The 22604-nt window shown below is 54.8% G+C and overlaps 1 protein-coding gene across 2 annotated transcripts in view; it reads right to left on the bottom strand.

Annotated features, from left to right (window-relative positions):
- The window catches only part of Stab1 (stabilin 1), a 30720-nt gene that overhangs the window by 2672 nt on the left and 5444 nt on the right, over positions 1-22604 (bottom strand). For both annotated transcript variants that reach the window (XM_048355874.1, XM_048355876.1), the window contains exons 4-57: positions 22395-22480; positions 22258-22327; positions 21836-21931; positions 21204-21314; positions 20862-21058; positions 19897-20027; positions 19614-19741; positions 19218-19312; positions 18892-19025; positions 18645-18786; positions 18404-18466; positions 18041-18154; positions 17906-17959; positions 17603-17683; positions 17251-17409; positions 15875-15937; positions 15548-15643; positions 14636-14722; positions 13365-13476; positions 12740-12926; positions 12547-12640; positions 12279-12437; positions 10814-10909; positions 9843-9938; positions 9647-9694; positions 9365-9495; positions 9047-9158; positions 8658-8735; positions 8463-8561; positions 8247-8345; positions 7963-8094; positions 7552-7680; positions 7350-7406; positions 6938-7021; positions 6190-6385; positions 5997-6092; positions 5862-5907; positions 5697-5773; positions 5380-5505; positions 5102-5175; positions 4898-4972; positions 4549-4671; positions 4183-4230; positions 3934-4011; positions 3692-3838; positions 3307-3447; positions 3176-3235; positions 1576-1752; positions 1407-1493; positions 1175-1324; positions 1017-1073; positions 730-931; positions 234-383; positions 49-153 (exon numbers count right to left, since the gene is read on the bottom strand). In XM_048355874.1, the coding sequence (XP_048211831.1) occupies positions 49-153; positions 234-383; positions 730-931; positions 1017-1073; positions 1175-1324; positions 1407-1493; positions 1576-1752; positions 3176-3235; positions 3307-3447; positions 3692-3838; positions 3934-4011; positions 4183-4230; positions 4549-4671; positions 4898-4972; positions 5102-5175; positions 5380-5505; positions 5697-5773; positions 5862-5907; positions 5997-6092; positions 6190-6385; positions 6938-7021; positions 7350-7406; positions 7552-7680; positions 7963-8094; positions 8247-8345; positions 8463-8561; positions 8658-8735; positions 9047-9158; positions 9365-9495; positions 9647-9694; positions 9843-9938; positions 10814-10909; positions 12279-12437; positions 12547-12640; positions 12740-12926; positions 13365-13476; positions 14636-14722; positions 15548-15643; positions 15875-15937; positions 17251-17409; positions 17603-17683; positions 17906-17959; positions 18041-18154; positions 18404-18466; positions 18645-18786; positions 18892-19025; positions 19218-19312; positions 19614-19741; positions 19897-20027; positions 20862-21058; positions 21204-21314; positions 21836-21931; positions 22258-22327; positions 22395-22480 (5835 nt within the window). The remainder of the gene's footprint in view (positions 1-48; positions 154-233; positions 384-729; positions 932-1016; positions 1074-1174; positions 1325-1406; positions 1494-1575; positions 1753-3175; positions 3236-3306; positions 3448-3691; positions 3839-3933; positions 4012-4182; positions 4231-4548; positions 4672-4897; positions 4973-5101; positions 5176-5379; positions 5506-5696; positions 5774-5861; positions 5908-5996; positions 6093-6189; positions 6386-6937; positions 7022-7349; positions 7407-7551; positions 7681-7962; positions 8095-8246; positions 8346-8462; positions 8562-8657; positions 8736-9046; positions 9159-9364; positions 9496-9646; positions 9695-9842; positions 9939-10813; positions 10910-12278; positions 12438-12546; positions 12641-12739; positions 12927-13364; positions 13477-14635; positions 14723-15547; positions 15644-15874; positions 15938-17250; positions 17410-17602; positions 17684-17905; positions 17960-18040; positions 18155-18403; positions 18467-18644; positions 18787-18891; positions 19026-19217; positions 19313-19613; positions 19742-19896; positions 20028-20861; positions 21059-21203; positions 21315-21835; positions 21932-22257; positions 22328-22394; positions 22481-22604) is intronic.

Here is a 22604-nt window from a genome sequence, read left to right on the forward strand (position 1 = left end):
TCGCACCCTCACGCGAGGGTGCAGCAGGAACACAAGCTCTCCACTCACCCAGCTGTACTTCACAACGTGGCCCCGTCCAGCCTTCATCACAGAAACAGGAACCAGATCCCCCAAGGCCCTCGTCACAGTGGCCATGGGGGCCACAGTGGCAGGCTGGGAAGGAGGACAGTCAGGAAGGGAAAACTGGCCCACTAGCTATGGAAAATAGGAAGGGGGGTGGGGGGTGGCCTCACCTTGACACTGGGGCCCAAAGGCACCAGGAGCACAGAGTTCACAGGCTATCCCAACAAAACCTGAATGGCACTGACACTGCCCACTGCCACTTATGCCATCCAGGCACACACCATGGCCGCTGCAGGGGCTCCTGGGGCCACCAGGGCAAGCTGCGGGTAGAGTGGTGGAAGTAGGGTGGAGCCAGGAGTGCATCGAGACACCCACACAGGAAACCCAGCCTGACTGTCTTCCACCCAGCAGTAGCCAAGGCTCTTCAAGGAGTACCAAGCACCCGTCCTCAGGACTCTGACAAGAGAGACCCCCCCCCCCACCCACACACACACAAAGCCTCCAGCTCCACACAGAAGCTCTGCCTTCCCTCTACCAAGTCTGTGCCCAGCTCTCCCGGTCCAGGAGCACCCCACTCCCTTTCAGGGGAACTGCATGAAGCCTGTCCTTGGCCATCTTGGAGGCTCGAGGCACCGGTCAGCAGTATCCCCACCTCCAGATGCTCACCTTGGCACTCACTGCCATAGTGACCGGGGCAGCAGCTGGGCTTCCAGGTGGTGGTGACACAGTTGCGGTGACAGCCCCTGCCCAGGCGTTGGGCCTGTCCCCAGGGGCTGGGCCGCACCCAGGCACTGCGAAGTGCCAAGGAGCTCAGCAGAGGGTTTGTCCAGAACTTGGAGTAGTGGCGCCAGCACACCTCAGGGTTGCCCTGGGCCAAGACGAGTCAGACCACAGTCAATCTGCATTCGCTTTTGGTCCCTGTCCACTCTCCAACTCAGCCCCAAACTCCCTACCTGCTCCCATGAGCCCTCAGGACAGGGTGGCTCCAGCCCACAGATACTGCACGTCTTCTGGAAGGGATGGAGGCCAACGTGTGTATGGTCAGGTGAATAGGCAGGACTGGAGGGCTTGGGCCCTGCCCATCCACCTCTGGCCAATGTCCTCCCCTCACCAGTCGCAATGGCCGGGTCTCAAAGCGATCACAGCGGGAACCAAGGCCAGGTGGCTCTAGCAGCTGGTCAATACCATAGGCCAGACCACCTTCAAAGGGCAAGTGCCGCTGTACAATGCGGGCATCATCCTCACCCACCATTAGCTCGCCCTGTAGAGGAAATGGAGTATGTGGGCATCCTGGACACTACAGGTCCCCACTGCCATCCTGCTTCCCTCCTATCCAGACTCACTGGCCGGGCACGGCTGCAGGAGAAGGAGATGGGAGTCCCGTGCATGGTTCGGAGTGGGCCCAGGTTGGGCAGGTCAGATGCCAAGGCCTAAACAAATGGAGCCATGACAGGAGCCGGACAGGCAGGGTAAGCTGTCAACAGTGGGCACAGTAACTGGCCACATACCCACCTCAACATTGCGGATTATGTGGCCCCGTAGAATGGCTGCCAGCTTGTCACGGTGGTCCTCATGGTACAGCCAGGCCTGCCGGTCGGGAGGCAAGGCTTGCAGGGTGGAGTCTGTGGGCCACAGCATTGTCAGGGGCCTGTGGGACACATCTCGAAGCATGGGCAGTAGGCCGGCCATCTGGTGGGATGGAGCATGGGTGTGGCAGTGAGAGATTTGGAGATGGAACCGCAGAGACCAAGAAAGGGCTCCAGAAACCCAGGCAGCCTTCCTTGTAGCCAAGTTCATCCCCAGCAGACAGTAGTTCCCCTCATCTATGGGAAATACATCCCAAGACACCCCCCAATGGATGCCTGAAACCATGAATAGTACTAAACTGATAGGCTGGGCTTTTTTCTATACCTATGATAAAGTTGAATTTATAAACTTGTAACAGTAATCTGATGAGATTACTATTGTTAATCTTTTACATAGAACAATTGCTCTTATACAATAATTACAATAATACATTGTAATAAAGATTGCTTAATGTAACTCTTCTGAAGGACTAACAGTTTAACAAAAGGAATATCAAGAGGCTGAAACATATTTTGTCAAGTGAAGGAGGAGAGGGTAGACACCTGGAGGGAGGAATCGTGGGCGAATACACTCATTATATTCAATGTACATGTGGAAATGGAACTGTGTAACTTGAGGGGCTGAGTACAGTTGGGACAGATGGAGGGGAATGATGTAAAGGGTGACAATGATCAAGGTGTATTATATTTATAAACTTATTTGTTGAGTCGAATCCTCTTTGTACAAGTACTTAAAGATTTTTAGGGGCTGGGGATATGGCCTAGTGTCAAGAGTGCTTGCCTTGTGTACATGAAGCCCTGGGTTCAATTCCCCAGCACCACATATACAAAAAATGGTCATAAGTGGCACTGTGGCTCAAGTGGCAGAGTGCTAGCCTTGAGCAAAAAGAAGCCAGGGACAGTCCTCAGGCCCTGAGTGCAAGGCCCAGAACTGGCAAAAAAAAAAAAAAAAAGTACTTAAAGATTTTTAAAGCCAGGCACTGGTGGCTCACGCCTGTAATCCTAGCTTCTCAGGAGGCTGAGATCTGAGGATCATTGTTCAGAGAGAGCCAAGGCAGGAAAGTCTATGAGACTCTTGTCTCCAATCAAACACCAGAAAACCAGAAGTGGTGCTATGGCTCAAAGTGGTAGAGCACTAGACTTGAGCAAAAACAGCTCAGGGACGGTACCCAGGCCCAGAGTTCAAGCCCCAGGACTAACAAAAAAAAAAAGGTTGTTTAAAACTTGTAAGTTATTTCTAGGATTTTTTTCCCCATTTAATATTTCAGGTTATAGAAAGTAAAATCAAGGAGAAGTGGAAGCATGGTACACAGGCATATTGGCAGGGAAAGTTGCACATAGGCCTTTGTACCACTGTATACACTGGACAGGTGTATAAGCTCACACAAACACACGTGTGCCCACACTGGAAGCTCATGCACACAAACATGACCTGTGTTCAAGGCCACCCACATAGGCACATTCATTCATGGGGAAAGTGGCATGCGTGCACATACTTAAAAGCCCACCCATGTTGGGAGCAGTACCGTCACAAGGCGGCTGAAGATCTTGTATCCGAAGCTCTCGGCAGCAGTAGTAACATTTCTCTGAGGAAAGGCACTCATGAACAACCAAGTAAGGCAGGGAGGGAGGATCCCAGGCCCAGACCCGGTCATACCCGAGGGGTTGGGGTAGCATCAGCCTCCTGGTGGAGTACATCTGGTGGCAACAGGACATGATCGATGAAGTGCAAGACGCCATTCACTGCTTCGTGGTCACTGCTCACCACCCGTGCAAAGTCATTGATGTATATGCTGCCCTGAGGAGGGGGCATGAAGCTGATTGGTGGTATGCTGTGGGTGGGGCTTGGGATAGGGGTAAGGGTCAAAGCACACGGTGGTACTTGGGTCTATCTCACAGGAAGCAAACACAGGAGCAAGGTTACACACACACCACTGTGCCTTAAAGGAGTGAAAGCAAAGCAGGGTAAACCTTGAATGGGACTGGGGTGGACTCTACAGGGGTACAGACCAACAGTGGAGGGGAGGGGAGGTTTGGCTCACCTCCCTCTCACTGAACCGCAGTGTGTGCCCAGACAGTGCTGTGGCATAGCCCTGGTCCAGGAGCTCCTGGCTGCTCAGCTGCCGGCAGCCAACCACATGGTAGCGAAACACAAGCTGGCGATGTGCTCGAATCTGAGCCAGCTCATCCTAGGGTGGAGTCGTGAGGGGAACAAGGATCCTGATTGCTGCCTCCACCCAGCAGTGCTCACCACCAGAGTGCTCACCCCTCCTCAGCTGCGTACCTTTGACAGATTGGCCATTAGATCCGCATGTGGCACGAAGATTGTGAAAGGCCCATCACCCTTGAGATCTTTGTATTCCTGAGGTCATAGAAACAGCCTGACTGCCAGAGGAACGACTTGGGGTTTCTAATGATCTCCCAGGGAAGACTTGAACTCTGAGAGGCCAGACTAGCTAACCCTCTGACCAGATGGGAACACTGAGGACCAGGGACAGATTGGAGCTCACAGAGGAGCTGGCTGGCTACTCACCAGGAGGTGGAGGCTGAAGAATAAGGCCTGCTTGTCTCGTAGGAGTTCCTGGGGGAGCGAGGATCAGCTCAGATTTGGGGTGGTCCCCATTCAAGGGCTGGTGCCTATTCTGGCTACCTGTAGCCCAAGGTCTGGCCAAGGTAGAGATGAGGAAATGAAAGCCAGGGGGGAGGGGGAGAAGAGGGGGAGAGGGATCTGAGCTAGGGTAAGGATTGGTTTCATGTGTAATAACGAAGGTCAGGACCAGGAGGAATCAGAGGCAAAGGTCAGAGCCAAGGCAAGAATCAGGACTGAATCTGGGATCTTAGGCAAGCTCCCAAGGGCATGGCCATGATCTGGGTCAGGGGGAAGATGAGGGCATCTTACCAGACCAACTCGGGCACGGCAGGTAAATCCGTCTCCCACAGTGTGGGCTGTGTCACACGTGCATGTCCTCTGGCCATCCCCTGAGCTTTTGCACACGGCATAAGGGCTGCAGCCCCCATTGTTCTGAGGCAGGGACAGAAGAGGGAAGTGTCAGTAGTGTCCAGCCCTCTTGCCCTGGGGAAGAGAACACAGAGCTGTCTGCCCAGTCCCCAAAGCCATAGCTCCAACCCACTAGCAAGACTGCACTTGGCAGGAGGGAGGCCCACTGGATGAGGCCCTTAGGAGCCTCTGGGGCGTGGGGAGGACTTTCTGGCCCCCACTCCTCTTCCTGTGAAATGTGGTGACTGACCTGGGAACAGGGGTCCAGAAGTTCACAGGCCCGGATGCCATCTCCACTGTAGCCTTCCCGGCAACTGCAGGAGACCTGTCCCAAAATTAGGTGCCAAGAGCTGCTAGGGTCCTGGATTGCAGGGTTATCCCCCACTCCAGACCTGGAAGGCCCCAACCCTATGGGGAACAGCGTAGTCCTCGTGTCCACCCCTGTCCTGCTGACCTGCTGGGGGCCTGTGGGGATGCAGTCAGCATGAACATGACAGCCTCCGTGGTGATCAAGACAGCTGTTGGTTTCTGGGGGAAGAGATGCTGGGGTAAGGAGAGCCCCTTGGTGACCCCTCCGCTCACTGGTCCATTTACCCTGTGTCCATCCCCTCTCCTCCCCGGGCTCCGGTTCCCACCATAAGCATACCCCTCAACCTCTCCTGCCTACATCACATCACCAAAAGCAGCTGCCTTCGCCTCAGCTGGCATCCATGTTGGGGGTCCCAGCCTCACCCTGGCACAGCTCCCCATCGCCTGAGTAGCCATCCTGGCAAGAGCATATCCGCTGCCCTGGAGCCACCTTGGTGCAGCTGGCATGAGGGGAGCAGCCGCCATGGTCACGGGCACAGGGGTCCACCTCTAGGGTTAGATGGTCCAGAGAGTGGTGAAAAAAGGGGGGAGGGGAGACAGAGGGGGGCAGAGAAGAAGGTAAGGGAGATGCCAGAGAGAGGGGTCAGACCCCACCCAGAAGGGACAGTACAGGGGAGTTCTGTGGGGATGGCCACCCCCAATATTTCAGAGTGAGGACTGAGGCCTCCCTGTGGAGGAACCTGAACAGTGGCTGCCATTTCCGATGTATCCTGCAGCACAGACACAGACCGCAACTCCATCTGAGACCCGTATGCAGCTGGGGGAAAATGGCAGCCGTTCAGCCTGGCTTACGCTGTGCCAGGTTCCCACCATACGCCCACTGGCCTCAAGTTGGGCACACTTACTTGGCATTGGAGTCACACGTCTTGGGACACTGAGGGGCAGTGATTTCTGGGGGATGGGAGGAAGATTCTGGTCATCTGACCAGGAGATGCTTCTCCCACCATTCCTCACTGCCCCACTCCCAGGGATCCACTCACTCTGGTCACAGCGAAGGCCCTGCCAGCCCACATTACAGACACAGCTTCCGTCCCCTTGCAGGCCCTCCTGGCACAGCCCGTGGACACAGTCACACACTGGGAGTGAGCAAGGGGAAGACGGGACTTACTGAGTGCCTCCCTCCCACCCCTGCCAAGATGCCCGGCCTGCTCTTCTGCCCCTGCCAGGCCTCACCTCCAGCACAGGTGGGCCCATAGCGGCCCAGCTCGCACATCTCACATGCTGTTCCGTGGAAGCCCTCGTGGCAGCGGCACTCCCCACTGCCTAGGAGCCTGTCCTGGCACTGCCCATGGCCGGAGCACACGCCCCCCAAGCCTCCGGGGCATGGCTCACACAGCATGCCAAAGAAGCCAGGGCAGCAATCAGGTACCTGTGGAGGCAGGGGGATGAGAGGGAGGGGGAGGGGGAGGGGATGGAAGAGAGTGAGCTTGCTCAGGCCAGTACACAGTCAGGGGCAAGGAAGTGATGAGGGGCAACCCAGGGCCACTGATCACGGAACAAAACAACTTGGGGTCCGAGGAGCATGGAGAATGCCTTCCACATCCTTCCCCTAGCAGTGGTAGGGAAACTAAGAGGGCCGGGCCCAGATGGATTCCCCATTGAGGAGCAGAGCCAGGCCCAGTTGCTGTGTTGGGCAAGAAACTTGGGTGATGGATGCCCCCAGCTCTGGAGAGCTCTTTTTTTCCCCTCTCCCATCCTCGTTCCTCAAGGGAGGGAACATGGACAACACAAGCCCTTGTATTTGGCATGTATCTCCTCTTTTCTTCCTCAGGCCGCTCTTACTTTTCAGGCCTCACCTGAAACCCAGCCCTCCTTTGCTCTTCAGATTGATCCAGTATTCCCTTATCCCCTCATCCCTCTACCCCCACCCCCCACTCCACTCGGTCCTCCTATCTTTGGGTGGGGGCACCTCAGAGCAAACCTGGATCTTCTTGGCACAGGTATAAGAACATCCCCGGGAGAAGGAGAAGCCGGATCTGTAAACACAACTCTTCCTGGGAGTGTCCTGGAAGCAATCAGGACAGGAGCTTAGGCAGGGCCCAGGGCAGTGATGAGGGAGACAGACAAATGGACGGCAAGTATCAGAATGGATGAGAGAGAGAGAGAGAGAGAGAGAGAGAGAGAGAGAGAGAGAGAGAGAGAGAGAGAGAGATGAGCAGGAGAGATGGATCTCATGAGGAATGGTGGCAGGACCAGGCCTAAGCCCAGAACAGGGCATAGGCTGCCTGTGCCAGTACAGTTCTGCCTGCAGGGCTGCGCCTGGGAGGTATGAGTGGGGGATGAGTGGGTGGGGGAATGAAGCAGAGATAGAGCTGTCCCAAGCCCAGCCTCACCTGCAGCTGGAAGCCTTGGGTGCAACGGAATTTCCGGGTGCAGTTTATGCATTTCTCCTGGAAAGCAGGATGTCAGGTGGCCCAGGAAATGGGAGCCTCAATCCCAATACCCTTCCTCCAGAGCAGGTGAACCCAGGCTCCTCTTCGCCAGGCAGGCCAAGCCGCAGCCCCCGCTGCCCTTCTCTGGCGCCCAGCCACTCACCCTCAGAGCCTCTGCATGGCTGTGTAGACAGCGGCTTGAGCCCACTGTCAGGACCCCCGACAGGCCAAACAATGACTGGCCAGGGGCCTCCAGCAAAGGGCCTTCCATTGGTACATGGTTCACCTCCGGCTGGGAAGTGAGACAATAATAAGCTTTGGTGGGGGTGGGGAGGGGCCTCACTCCCTTCTTGCTCCCTAAGCCACCCGATGAGGCTGGCATCACCCAAGGCCTGGCCTCGCCTTTGCCCTTGAAATCTCAGACATACTCCAGGACTGGGGGTAGGCTTAAGGATGGGAGAGATCTCCATGGAGCAGAGACTGGGGTTTTCTAGGCAGGGAGACTGCAAAAGGAAGGAATCATTCTAGAACAGAACCCCAGAGCAGGGTCTCCTTGTTCCCTGCCCCTTCAAACCTGGCCGCTGTGGTTGTAGAAGACCAGCCAGTGGGCAGGGCCCAGGAGGGAGTTTCGGTGTCCCCCCCTGCTCAGGGTTTCCACAGAAAGTGCTTCTCCCAGGATCACATGATGTCGAACTGTATCTGCGTCCTGGCCAGGGGAGGGGTGGAGGTGGAGTCAGTTTGAGGGGGGCAGGTTCCAGGGCTCCTGAATGCCTTGGACATCCTGGTATCCCCGTCCCTTTGCTTGGCAGGGGAGGCTCACGCTCTGTGCTTCACCCTTGGTCACCCCAGTGGTCTCACCAGGCTGCTGCTGTTGCGCTGAGCCTCCAGGGAGTGGTTTGTGGGTATAAAGATGGTGTAGGCAGTGGCAGCCTCAATCTGGGGCACCAGCTTGTGGTGCTGGGCACAGGGGCAGAGAGAGGGGAGGGGCAGGTCAGTCCTCAGCCCTGATGGTGAGAGCCAGCCGGACTTCTGCAGAACCTGTGCAGCCATACTCCCTTCACCAGCCTTCGTTACCTGCAGCAGCTCCCCAAAAAGACGGAAGGCAGGCACCAGATCCAACTGCTGCAGCAACCCCAGCCTGGACGGCACATCCCCTTGCGGTGGCAGCAAGACCTGGAATATACAGCAAGGGGTTCTTGGTCTCTCATTGCCTCTTGGCCCATGGGGAGTGTGGAGGGGGTCCCTTCTCATACCCCTCTCCTGCCCTACCTGGCTGATGATATGCAAGACGCCATTGGTGGCGAGGAGATCAGCTACATCCACGCTGGCGTTCTGAACCCAGACCCTCTGGAAGACAGCACAGGTTGGCACAGACATGTCTTTGGGAGAGGAGAGGCCCAGCCTGACCTCAGACTCGAGCTCTACCAGGTGAGCACACAGACCCTCAGCAAGGCCCCCCCAAGAGAAGGGAAGACATGTGTGCAGACACAGATAGCAAGACACCTGCTGTTGGCCCAGAGACACACTACCATCTGCAGTGTAGGGCAGGGTCCAAGAACCCCAGTCATACCCCCCAGGAACCCAGGTCCAGGGAGCCTGTGATCAGTCAAGCTCCCTCCCATACCTGTTCCCTCTTATGCCCAGAGTTCACCTCATACCCCACTGATGTTGTGAATCTCCCAACGTGTGGTGGAGCTCAGAGTAGCCACTTCCTGCCCACTCATCTGGGCCAGCTTCTCCTCAGAAAAGGCACCCTGGAGAAAATGGGCCCTGAGGGGACCCCGTTTCGGGGGGGGGTCATGGAAACAGGTTGGTGTAACTGACAGAGACCCTGGGATGGTCCTATTCCAATGGGTGGACTCAAATAAGGCAGAGCACCCAACTTCCCTCCCCTTTCTAGGAAAGGCCTGGGTGCCTAGAAGGAATGGCCTCCCAAAGGCCCCTCCCATGGCCTAACCCCAGCATGGCTGTCCCACCTGATCAGGGTTGGCAGCATTTTGGGCTGCAGCCAGAAGGCCCGGTCCTTAGGGCTTAGCCTGCGGATGGCAGACTCAGAGGGCACCAGGGCTGTGACGTGGCTATCAGCAGGAAGCGTGATGTCAGTGCTCTGTATACATAATGAGCAGGGACCGGGTGCTGAAGGCAGCACATCCAGGGTACCTGGTCCCACCTCCAACTCTTAGAGGTGATAAGTGGCACCCCTACATCCAGAAAGGTCTCCTGGACTTGAGCCTCAACCCCACCATTCCTCATCCTACCTTGAACCACTGGAAGAAGGCAGAGAAGTGGGCATTGGCTCCCAGCTCCTAGAGGGCAAGAAAGAGCTGAAGTCATGAGCCCTAATAAATGTAAGCGCTTGTTCAAGCCCATCTCCAACAAGGCGCCAGGCCCCCTCCTCTCCTGAGATACATGGGAGAACTTGGGCCCAGGCACAGGGAAGAGCACACAACTTACTCGGAGGACATCACCATAGCAACTGAAGCCATCCCCCGCAAAATGAGGGAGGCAGGTACAGATCCGTTGACCTCCTCCAACTGCCTGGCAGGTGGCCTGGGAAGGGGGGACAGAGAGCTATAACCCTCCATTCAGTATACCAGGTATCCTCCATCTCTGTCCCTCCCTGTCATCCCTCCTCTGCTCTCTTCCTATTCCCCCAACATCTACATTCACAAAGTCCCTTCAGTGGCCTAGCCCTGCTCCTCACGATCACTGGACATTTGCCATGGGAATTACCCCAATGGGGATGTCAGGGAGGAACACAGGGCTAAGGACACCCAGGAGACTTTCTGCCCCCTGGAGCCCCAGCTAAAGGCAGAGGAGCCAGCCAGTCCTGAGGATTGACTTAGGGAAGTGGAGGTGCTGTGACATGGGGTACAGTGCGGTCAAGGGACACCAAGGAGCTTAGAGTTGCCAGAGGACAGGGAATGGGGACAAGGCTGCAGAAGAGAGTGGGTCACTTGCAGGGCCTATGATCCTAAAAAGGAAACTTGAAGCCTGCCTGTAGTCCTAGCTACTCAGGAGGTTGAGATCTGAGGACTGAGGTTCAAAGCCAGCCCAGGCAGACAAATCTGAGAGACTCACTTCTCCAGTTAACTAGCAAAAAGCTGAAAGTGAAGCTGTGGCTTATGTGGTAGAGCCCTAGCCTTGAGCAAAAAAAAAAAAAAAAAAAAATCAGGGTCAGTGCTTAGGCCCTTAATTCAAGCTCTAGTAGTTCCACCAGGAAAACCAAAAAATGAAATAAAATAAAAAGGAAACCTTACCCTCAATTGGTGGTTAGAGAGTGACATGGTTGAATTTGGGAGTTAGCACGTCCAGTGTTATAGGAGACAGAGATACTGAGAAGGAGGGTGAAGAAGAGGAGAGCATGGAGAGTCCACCCTGGAGGCACTTCCCTAGGTCTCTGAACCCGCACCAACCCCTCTCACCAGGCCATGGCAGCCACCGTTGCCCACTCGGCAGGGGTCAATGGGGCTGCACTCGTAGCCATCTCCAGCAAAGCCCAGCTTACAGGTACACCGGCTCTGGAAGAGAGGGCCACACCATGAGAACGAACCCGTGTCCTCCACTGCCCAGGGAGGCCCGTCAACAGAGGAGCTTCTCCAGCCCTGTCCTGCGAGGTCTGCAGTACGGATGGGAGATGCAAGTGGATCCTCAGGATGGGGCTGAGGGGACATGAGCTCAGGGCCCTTTCTGTGCTCCAGGTTCTTCCAGGGCTGCTGAGGTCACTTATAGCACATGAGCAAGTGTCTGCATGACCAGTCCCTGGGAGGGCAGCTCAGGTCTCATCCCTGCTTAGCTGCTCTTCTCCCTCCTCCTGCATTGATGCCCTCAGGCCACTTAAGTTTTGCACCCAACCCAATTTTGCTTTATTTGGGGGGACAGGGTCTCAACATTTTTGTTCAGGGCCAGCCCTTGAGCTATAATCCTCCCACTTAGGTTTCCTAAGTGGCTGGTACCATTGTTGCACACTACCATACCTAGTTCATGAATTGAGATGATGTCTTACTAATTTTTTGCCCAGGATAACCTCAAACCCTCATCCTCCTTATCTCCACCTTCTGAGTAGTTGAGATTACAGGTGTGAGCCACAGAACCTGGCTAGATACTCTTACTAGCTGTAAAATTTGGGTTCACTAGGCCTGAAATGCTTCATACAAAAGACCTAGGCTTTGGGCTGGGGATATGGCCTAGTGGCAAGAGCGCTTTCCTTGTATACTTGACGCCCTGGGTTCGATTCCCCAGCACCACATATACAGAAAATGGCCAGAAGTGGCGCTGTGACTCAAGTGGCAGAGTGCTAGCCTTGAGCAAAAAGAAGCCAGGGACAGTGCTCAGGCCCTGAGTCCAAGGCCCAGGACTGGCAAAAAAAAAAAAAAAAAGAAAATACAAAGGCTTGCTGGGTGCCAGTGACTCATGCTTCTGATTGTAGCTACTCAGGAGGCTGAGACTGGAGGACTGGGTTCAAAGCCATCCCAGACAGGAAAGTCCATGAAACTCCTATCTCCAGTTGACTCTCATAAAGCCAGAAGTGGAACGGTGGCTCAAGTGGTAGAGTGCTATCCTTGAGTACAAAAGTTGAGGGCCGGGCCCTGAGTTCCCAGGACTAGTACAAAAATAAGTAAGTAAAAAGTCTTGGTTGTAATATCCCTAAATTCCATGGATCTAGGGATATTACCTCCATGGTAAAGATCTCTTCTTGCTTTGGTCACTATCACATTCCCCAAATCTAGAACACAGGCTAGCCTGGCCAATGACACATGGGCAAATGAAACAATCCCAGGGTATATGACCCTTTGAGCTTGAGCTTAATCTTTGAGTAGATGTTTCTAGGTTCCCCCCAGAACTTGGGCCTCCAGCCATCCTGCTGTACCTGAGCCTGTTGCACCTCACCTGCCCAGGGCCCACATAGCTGCACAGGGCATCCGCATGACAGCCACCTCGAGTGTCCAGCCCACACTCATCGATAGCCACGCACACACGGCCATCCCCACTCCAGCCTCTGTGGCAGGTGCAGTGGTGGGTGCCCAGGTCCCCAGGGACACACTCAGCCTGTGAGAGTTGTGGACAAGTGAGTCAGGGATGCAGGTGCTGCAGGGGAGGACCAGGGAGCCCCATCATCCTGCCCATCAGAACTGCCAGGAAGCAACAGGGGACTGACATTCTCTGAGCAGCCGCCACGGTCTGGATGGGAGCAGGGGTTGCTTCGTGTGCAGGAGTAGCCATCACCCTCGAAGCCATCAAGGCAGACACACCTGGGGGCAGGTGAAGGGGGAGAGCTCTGAGCAGGGGGAAGAGGCCAAGCAAACCAGCATGTGAGAGGATAGATGGGGCAGAGAGGAAGGAGTCCTCACCTCGCAACACCTGCCTGGCTGAGGCAGCGGGCATGCGGGTGGCAGAGCTGGGCCACCTCTGTGGACCCACAGCCACCCACGGACTCGTTACAGAAGCGGCCTCTGAAGCCCGGGGCACACGTGCCATGCTGGCACACACCCCTACTGCCTGGACGGTTGTCACATAGACCATGGACACAGCCACAGTCTGCAGCGAGGAGATGGGAACAGAAAAAAATCAGAAAAATCAGGAGGCAGGGCTGTAGGGAGCCAGGATTGACTTGGGGGAGAAGGGTGGCAGGGGATGGGTGGCTAGCACAGATTTGACTTCCAGGTCACTCTAGACTTGCTAGGCAAATGAAATGTGATGGGAGGGCATTCTGAGCTTCCAGTCACCCCCTCTACCCGCCCCTAACACCACCATCAGGAAGTTCTCCAAAGTGTATGACCTAAGTCCTGCCTGCTTTATTTTATCTATCTGGCAAGGGTGAAGGAAATAACGTCTATTTTTGTTCCCAAATCTGGCTTCATTCCCTCTGGCCTCCACTTCACCTCTTAGGGCCTTGTTTCCCTTCTTGGAAGCCCCCAGACTCGTTTCTAGGCAGACTTTTCTCTCTGAGAGGTGACCTGGGCAAGGACCACTCACCTTCCTGGCACTGATCTCCATGCTTGTTGGGGTTGGAGCAGATGTGGCAGGCAATGCCCTTGTAGTCTGGGAAGCAGAGGCAGGCTCCATTGCCCTGAATCCCATCACTGCACTGTAGGGCGGGCAGGATGCAGAATGATGTCACATCCCTTCCCCCAACATCTCCTTCCCCAGTCTGGCTCTGACCTGCTCCCCCAGCCCTCAGCCTGCAAAGGACCTTCAGACTCACTGGCTCTGTCAAAGAATGAGCCCCTAACGGCCATCTGGCCTTGAAGGTCATGCGTTCCTCCATGGTTGGCAGGAAAGGCAGAAAAAAGCGAAAGATAATTATTAAAAACGGCTGTGTGTGTGTGTGTGTGTGTGTGTGTGTGTGTGTGTGTGTGTTGTGTGTCTCTGTGTATCTCATGCGCACACTGGGGCTTGAACTCAGGGCCTCTTGTTTAATTTTTTTGCTCAAAGTTGGCATTCTGCCACTTCTCGCTTTTTGCTAGTTAATTAGGGGTAAGAGTCTCAGGGATTTTTCTGCATGGCCTGGCTTTGAACTGTGCTCCTCAGATCTCAGCCTCCTGAGTAATTAGAATTATAGATATAGCCACTAGCACTCAGCTTCTGGATTAATTTTTTAAAATCTTTTTTGTTGTTGGTGATGGTGGTCATGGGGCTTGAACTCAGGTCCTTGGTGCTGTCCCTGAGCTTTTTCAGTCAAGGCCAGTGCCTCTACCACTTTGAGCCACAGCTCCACTTTCGGTTTTCTAGTGGTTAATTGGAAACAAGAATCTCACGGACTTTCCTGCCTCAGCTGGCTTTGAACCACAATCCTCAGATCTCAGCCTCCTGAATATCTAGGATTACAAGCATGTGCCCAGCTTTTTAAAAAAATCTTAGCCACACTTGGTCAAAACTATATGTAATAGGGGCTGGGAATATGGCCCAGTGGTAGAGTGCTTGCCTCACATACATGAAACCCTGGGTTCGGTTCCCTGGCACCACATATATACAAAAAGCCAGAAGTGGCGCTACGGCTTAAGAGCTAGAGTACTAACCTTGAGCAAAAAGAAGCCAGGGACAGTGCTCAGGCCCTGAGTCCCAAACCCCAGGACTGGCAATAAATAAATAAACCTATATGTAATAAAATTGCAAATAAGGTAGGCTTATAACATTTCTAATTGGAAATGAGGAATCTCAGGACAGAGAGAGGCAGGCTTAGCTCTGACACCCACTGCCAGCTGGGGAAGGGCCCATCTCCCCCATCCCTGCTCCCAAAGACTCACGTTGCCTTTGCCATAGCAGGGGTTGGAGAAGCCCCCAGGACACTGTGTACAGTCAGGCCCAAAGAACCCTTTACAGCAGCCAGGTTTCTGTAAGAGACAGTGTAGGCTCCAGAGCCTAGGCTAGGCCATGCCTTGCCATGCCAGGCTGCTCTTCCTCCTGCTCTGCTTCTCTAGAGCAAGGGAATGGTTAGGGGTGTTCTTTGGTACCCCTTCCACCATGGGGATTCAGTGCATCTCTTTGGGAAAGGTAACCTGTTGGGGTTTAGCCTTGGCCTTGAAGGGGAAGGGCAATGGAGAGAGCGCCCGAGATGCCGCCCTTCCCCCAGCCCTGGGGGAATGCGGAAGCAGGCCACAATTCTCTGGGTCCGGAACCAGAAGAACTGGCTTTGCAACCAGCCCCCCAACTTTCTCGCCAGCCCATGTGCCCCCCCAGTCTCGCGGGTTTTCGCCCCCAGGGTGGTGCTATCCAGGTGACGTTAGCTCATGGGGGGGGGGGTCCTATGACAAGCTCCCAGCCTATGGCCAGCCCTCTGGTCGATGACCCCTTCTCTCGTCACCTTCTACTATATCAGCTACTAGCCCCTCCCTTATTAAATCAGATTTGCTCTTGAAGCGTCTCCAAGATCCGCGTACGCCTGGCTTTCTTCACGGGTAAGGAGGGGAGTAAAGCGATCTCGTACGGCCCCGTGCACCTGAGGTCTTTCCTGAGCCCCCCACTCCACTCTGGCCTTACCTGCAGGTCGGGTGACCAGGGGAGAGGGTGAGAAAGGGAGCTGTTAGAGCATAGCAGAGCCTGGATCCCTGCGCCAGGGGAGGCGACCTGAGCCCGGCAGTAACCCACTCAACTCAATTGGGGGCCTCAGACGAGAAGCCAGTGCCCAGGGTCCCAGGGGAGCTCATGCCCAACCTCACCATGACTGTCTGGTTGCAGTAGTGGGCACAGCCCTTCCTCAGCATGTTGAGCCCATCAGGGTCGTGGGTGTAGACACACTCCTTGGGGAAAATGTCCTGGGGTACAACATCATGCCAGGCCAGTTGGCAGGAGTGTGCTGGGCCAAACCGCTTGCCAGTCAGCCCTGGGTCCAACACTCCCACCCTCAGAGTGGCCGTGAAGCACTGAATGACCAGGTCTGACCTGGCTTCTGACCCCTTCTCCCCACGGTGACCCAGGGTAGGAACTGATATGCTCAGGCTATTGGGAGTCAGAGAGCCCTGGGGGCTGGGCCAAGGGCTTCTCACCAGCTTCATGCTGTTGGGGGGACATGTGCTGGTGTTCAGAGCTAGGCAGTCCACACAGGATCCCTGGACAGAGTAGGGGAAAGGGAGAAGGGGTTAGACATCATGTATTCAGCAACCTTAAAAAAGGGACATTGAGGGCTGGGAATATGGCCTAGTGGCAAGAGTGCTTGCCTCACATACATGAAGCCCTAGGTTCGATTCCTCAGCACCACATATGTACAAAAGGCCCAAAGTGGTGCTGTGGCTCAAGTTGGTAGAGTGCTATCCTTGAGCAAAAAGAAGCCAGGGACAGTGATCAGGCCCCAAGTTCAAGTCCCAGGACTGGCAAAAAAAAACAAGGGACATTGAGCTTGGTGCCAGTGGCTCATGCCTGTAATCCTAGCTGCTCAGGAGGTTGAGATCTAAGCATCGCCAGCCTGAGTGGGAAAGTCTGTGAGACTTTTATTTCCAATTGACCACAGGAAAAAGCCAGAAGTGGTGCTGTGGCTCAAGTAGTAGAATGCTAGCCTTGAGCAAAGAAGCTCAGGGACAACACCCAGGCTCAGAGCTCAGGAGAGAGAGAGAGAGAGACAGAGAGAGAGACAGAGAGAGAGAGATGAGACAGAGAGAGAGACAGAGAGACAGAGAGAGACAGACAGAGACAGAGACAGACAGAGACAGACAGAGAGAGAGACAGAGAGAGACAGAGACAGAGACAGAGACAAAGACAGACAGAGACACAGAGAGAGGCAGGGAGAGACGTTGAGCTGAGTGAGACATGGATGGATAAGACAGAGCTAGCCACAAGAAAGCCAGGGTAGTGCCCAGTGCCTGTGGCTCTAATCCTAACTGTTCAGGAGGGTGAGATTTGAAGATTGCAGTTCAAAGCTAGTATGGATAGGAAATGCTGTGAGAGACTTCTCTCCAACTAACCACAAAAACAAAAGCCAGAAGTGGACAACATCCAGGCCTTGAGTTCAAGCTCTAGACCAGCACAAAACCAAAGCCAAACAAAATGACAAACAACCCAGGGTGGCCTTGTGAGAAGAAGAGATCTTCAAGATACAGTTAGGGTCATGGGGTACCCCCCTCATATAGTAGCAGAGTGCTCAAAATGTAGACTAAGTATCATGATAGTAAGTTGTTGTGGGATGAGCCTAGCACCCCTGTGTCTTCTCTCTCTGTTTTCTCTGCTCCCAGCCCTCCACAGAAGCCAACATAGGCGACTTGCTGCTCCATGCTCTGAGGCTTCCAGAATCATGAGCCAAAAAAACCCTCTTAGACAATTACCCAGCCTCAGATATTCTGTGACAGTGTTGGGGCAAGGTCACCTGCCCGCACCCTGGGGTGGGGGTCATTTCAGTGTTCAAGGCCTGGGAACCCTGGGCAGGGCTCACCATCACAATCTGGTGCTGCTCCTCATCACAGTGCTTGGGCAGGATGGGCAGGATGGTTGGGGGCAGCAGGATACCTTCCAGCATGTGGATTACACCGTTGGCAGCCAGCACGTCCACTCTCCGCAGAGGGATCCCATTGGGTCCCAAGAGAATGCGTCCCTGCATCACAGACCTGGGATGTGCCATCCTTTGCCCAGAAGGCCCTGGCAAGCCCTGCCATGGCCTAGTCTTGCCCTTGCCCATCATACATTCGTTAAGAGCATGCAGATGGCATCTGCAAGAGGCTTGATGACTGGCCAGTCATCAGTAGCCCCTTCACTGGTCTGTATGCGCAGACCTCTGGAGAGCTTACCTCCTCAGAGATATTCACAGACAGGATCTGGTTCGCCATGGTGAGGACCCGCCCCTTGGAGATGAGCTTCTCCACGGTCAGCTGCAGAAAACCAAGGGTGGATTTAGAAAGGGGATGCAGTCATACCTTGTCTAAGTCATGCCCAACTACCCTCTTGGTCCCCCAGCCCTCCTCTGCTACAATGTTCAGGTAGGAGTGGAGAGGAGAAGAAAAGAATGGGATCCCTCAGGAAGATGGGACCTCCCCATAGCCATCCCCTCCCAAGAAGCCCTGCAGCAGGTGGCCTGAGAAGAGACCCCTCACCTGGCCATGGTTGTAGATATGGTACATCACCAGCTCCTGCAGCTTGGAGAGGCCCTAGCAAAGGAGAAGAAGCTTGGTTCCTAGAGGCTTGTCATGGAGGGTGGAGGCCACAGTGTCCCCAGCCCTAAAGCTTACCCCTGTGAAGAGGTAGATCAGACGGCCATCACGCAAGCTGTCCACAGCCTCGTTGCTTGGGGCAAAGACCGTGAAGGGCCCAGGCCCATCCAGGATGGATGGTAGCCCACAGTTCTGCAGCAGTAGAAGGGAGGCTCAGGAGACTCTGTGGCCAGCCTCCACTTTGGAGCTATACCTGACCCTGCTATGCTTAGCCTTCAGGAACTCTTAGAGAGGAAGTGGGAGATGTGGGCAATGGGTCCATGCTACCATAGAACCTCAGGATCTGCTACTCTAGAACCCTGCAGCCCTGTGGGGTAGGTTCTAGGCTAGTGAAGAATCCTGGCTGAGAGCCCTGATGGCTAAGGCCTTTCCCCAGCTCACCTCCAGAATAGTTTCAAAGCGGCTGAAGTCCTCCGTAGAGGCAAGGATCTGGCCAATGGTTTTCTGTAGCAAGGAATGTATATCCAAGGTTCAGGTAAAGGAGTGAGGCTGCTTCAGCCCCACAGAGAAGGAACTGGGCTCCCATCTTCCAGAACCATCCTTGACTCCTTCTTGGATTCTGCAGGGCTCAGAGGTCACCCAGCAGCTCAGGATTGGGGCAGGGAGAAGGGTGCTGGCTCACCTTGGGGTCCCCAGGGAGCTTAGGTGGTGCCTGCCATCTCAGGGCACTGACCACATGAAAGACGCCATTGGCTGCTATGTAGTTGGGCTTGTGGAGGCTAAATGATTGCTGGGGCTGGTCTTTGTATGTATAGGTGTATCTCTGAGAAGACAAAGGCATCTGGCTAGATCCATATACCAGCCCTCTGCTTGCCAGGGCTATTCTCCACCTGTGACTCCTCTCATCTCCCAGCTGAGGGTCCTCCCTTACCCGGTTAAAGGTGACAGTGATCTCCTGCCCAGCCAGCGTCCACCATCTGCGTGTACTCGGGGGCCCCGAGTCCTCCAGTACATGCTGCCCTGCGATGATGTGCTGTCTGCAGAGCTGCTGGGCGAGTGCTTCCTGCAGACACAGGGGGATGGGTGCCAAGTGAGGCCTCTTCATGCCACTCCTGCCCGGGCAATGGAGGGAACGAGATGCCTCCTGGGTTCTGTTTTCTAGTGTGGATGAGGGGCTGTCTTGGGGCCTGAAGATGCAGGCACCACCCTGGGGGAGGAGGTGAGGCCAGGGGCTGCAGTGCATGGGAAGACTCACATTTATGGTCGTGGAGGAGCTGGAGGAGCTGGCAATGGATGGCACCAGCACAGTGAATGGGCCAGATGTGGTGAGGATCGGCAGGCAGCCCTGCTCTGCAGGGGAAGTAGCCAGGAGAGAGCATCAGATCTGCTCTGTGGGAGACCCCAGGGATGGGAACCGAACCCACAAAGACTTCAGGCACTGATCTTAGCTTTTGGGAGTTGATAGAAGAGGCTTAGGGTAGGTGGGACCATCACTCCCCCTCTTCTACCATGCACCCCACATAGTGCACTCTTTGCTCTTACAGCTCTTGGATAAACAAAGAGGAGTCTCTGCTGAGGCCTACCCACTGCCTACCAGATAGGCTTGCATGAGGGGTGGGTGGGGTTGTGGACAGTGGTGGGGGACACACACCCAGCATGGTGATGGCGACTCTCAGTCGCAGGAACACCAGGCCTATCTGGTTGACTCTCTGTATTTCGTGGAGCAGGTGTCCATAGCAGGCACGGCCATCCCCTACCTCGCCCTCCTTGCATGCACATCTGGGGGTCCAAAGAGAACCAGTCAAGAGTGGGGCAGCCCAGTCCTTCCTTCTGGTCCTCCCTCAGCCCTTCTTACACAACTGCGACAGGTGTGCGTGATGCTCAGCCCCCCCTTCTCTGCTCTGCTCCCATGCCCCCAAGGCCTCTTTGCCCACCTGGTCTTCCCATTGGGGGTCACTTGACAGGTGGCCGACTGGTCACAGGAGTGACGGGCACAGTAAGCAAAGCAGCCCATAGAGGCATTCTGGTTGAAGCTGAGCAGGCCTGGCTGACATGAGCAGACAGCCTGGACAAATGATAGGGGGGAAAGGGGACATACAACCAGCCCATGAGAATTTTAAGAACTACTGGTCTATGCCTCCCTCACACACCCCGTTGGGCCCCCATAATTGTCCTTCAAGAACATTGCTGCCATTCTATCATTTCTTTTATTTTTGTGTGCTGGTACTAGGGTTTGAACTCACAACCTCTCACTTGGCTTTTTGGCTCAAGGCTGGTGTTCCACTTCTGTATTTTTGGTGGTTAATTAGAAATAAGAGGCTCATAGACTTTCCTGCCCAGGGTGACTCCAAACTGGGGTTCTCAGATCTCAACCTACTGAGTAGCTAGGATTATAGGTGTGAGCCACCAGCTCCTGGTCCTCTTCCTTTTTTTTTTTTTTTTTAATGCCAGTCCTGGGGCTTGAATGCAAGGTCTGGGCACTGTCCCTGAACTTTCTTGCTCAAGGCTAGTGCTCTACCACTTGAGCCACAGCTCCACTTCCAATGTTTTATGGATAATTGGAGATAAGCCTCTCACAGACCTTTCCTGCCCAGGTTGGCTTTGAACTGTGATCCTTAGATTTCAGCCTCCTGCCTAACTAGGCTTACAGGCATAAGCCACTGGTGCCTGGCCACTTTCAGTTTATTTGAGTAGTTTATTGGTGATAATTGTTTCACAGACTTTCCTGCCCAGGCTGACTTTGAATCAGGATCCTCAGATCTCAGCCTCTTGAGTAGCTAGGATTACAGGTGTGAACCACCAGCATCTGGCCCCCTTTCCTATTTATAAATAGAGTGGGTTCTATAGCTAAAGTGGGAGGGTAGACTGTGGGGCAGGCCCAGCCTGCACTCCAACTCACCTTGCCTGGCTTCTGGTACACACACAAGGTGGAATTTCTGGGGCAGCCACCAAAGTTGTCAGTGCATGGGTCCTGGGGCAGACATAACCGCCCATCACCATGGTAGTTCTCAGGGCAGTGACACTGGGCCTGCCCTTTGGGACTCACTGAGCAGTGAGCCAGTGGAGAGCAGGGTGATGGCTGGCAAGGGTTGGGAGCTTCCAGAACAGAGAGAGAAAAAACCTGAGTAAGTTGAGATCTGGGGATGCTTCCACCAGAGTGGTCAGAGCTGGAATGAATAGGCCTCCCTGTCTCCCCTCCCCATGCCAGCTATAGCCCCTAGCTTCCAGGTTGTGAGCTCACCTATGCATTTGCTGCCCTGTTGAGTGTGGCCAGGCAGGCACCTGCAGGTGGGGGCCTCTGCCGAGCACTGGGAGTTCTGGGGGCACCTCAGTTCCTGGCAGACGCGGAGCTCTGAGCAGAGGAGAGCACAGAGATGGCCCAGTTGAGGAGGAGTAGAGGAACCAAGGCACTTTGCCCAGCTTGCTATCTCATTCCAAGCATAACCCTGGCCCTGCTGGCCTTCTACATGGTGGAGGTCTGGTATGACACCCCTGTCCGCCACTAGGCTTAGGCAAAGAAACTGATTTTTTTTTTTTTTTTTTGCACGTCCTAGGACTTCAACTCAGGACCAAGTGATGTCCTTGATCTTCTTTTGCTCAAGGTTAGTGCTCTATCACTTGAGCCACAGAGCCACTTCTAGCTTTCCCTGAGCAGTTGATTGGAGGTAAGAGTCTCACAGACTACCCTGCCCAGGCTGACTTCAAACTGTGATCCTCAGATCTCAGCCTCCTGAGTAGCTAGGATTACAGGCATGAGCCAAGCCGTGTCAGGCAATACTGCTGAATTTTAGGTTCCATCTGTCACCCAATTGGCTTTCCCTGCTCTGATCACAGAGAATCTGTTGCCCCGGGCTCCCTGGCAGCTCTGCCTACCTTGGTCACAGCGTGGACCGGTGTATCCAGCAAAGCACAGGCAGCTTCCGTTGCCCTGTGGCCCATGGTTGCACACACCATGCACACAGCTACACACTGGGAGGGGCATGTGGGGACAGGTGAGACCTCAGCCTCACCAAGGCACATACAAGAACAGGGGCTGGGGAGTGTGGGGGGGGACCTGCCTTCAGTGTGTTTAGATCTCAGCTTTGACCTCATTTCTCTGACACAGGACCTCAGAGGGAGCCTAGCCTGGGCTCATGGGACTCCTGAAGGAGGCCTCTGAGGGAGGCAGCACATGCAAGGAGGACAATAAAGTCTCCCAAGAGGGGAAGGGCAGGCCTGGGAGGGGCAGCAGGGACAGTCAGGGGGGTGCTGCAGGGCCCTGTGGGCTCTGGCTCAGCCCTCCTGGCCTGCCTTACCTGATTGACAGTCAGGGCCAAACCGCTGGGGATCTTGGCACTCCTGGCAGGCTGAACCACTGAAGTTCTCCTGTAGATGCCAAAGTCAACAGGGTCCCTCCAAATCCTCCCACCCTCTAACCCTGCCTGCCCCTTACCTGGCACACACAGGTCCCGTTTCCAGCCATGCCATCCAGGCAGGTCCCGTGGCCATTGCATGGGGTCTCTGCACCTCCAGGGCACTCTGTGAACACCCAGCATTTAGTTCTGTTCAAACTTTCCCCTTGCCCAGACCCCCCCCTCCCAGTCCTTTCCCCCTCATTGACTGGGAGCCACACCCAGAGGGGCTCAGTCTGTGGTCATTGAAT

The sequence above is a fragment of the Perognathus longimembris genome, chromosome 10 (genome assembly GCF_023159225.1).
Source record: "Perognathus longimembris pacificus isolate PPM17 chromosome 10, ASM2315922v1, whole genome shotgun sequence".
Taxonomy (NCBI): Eukaryota; Metazoa; Chordata; class Mammalia; order Rodentia; family Heteromyidae; genus Perognathus; species Perognathus longimembris.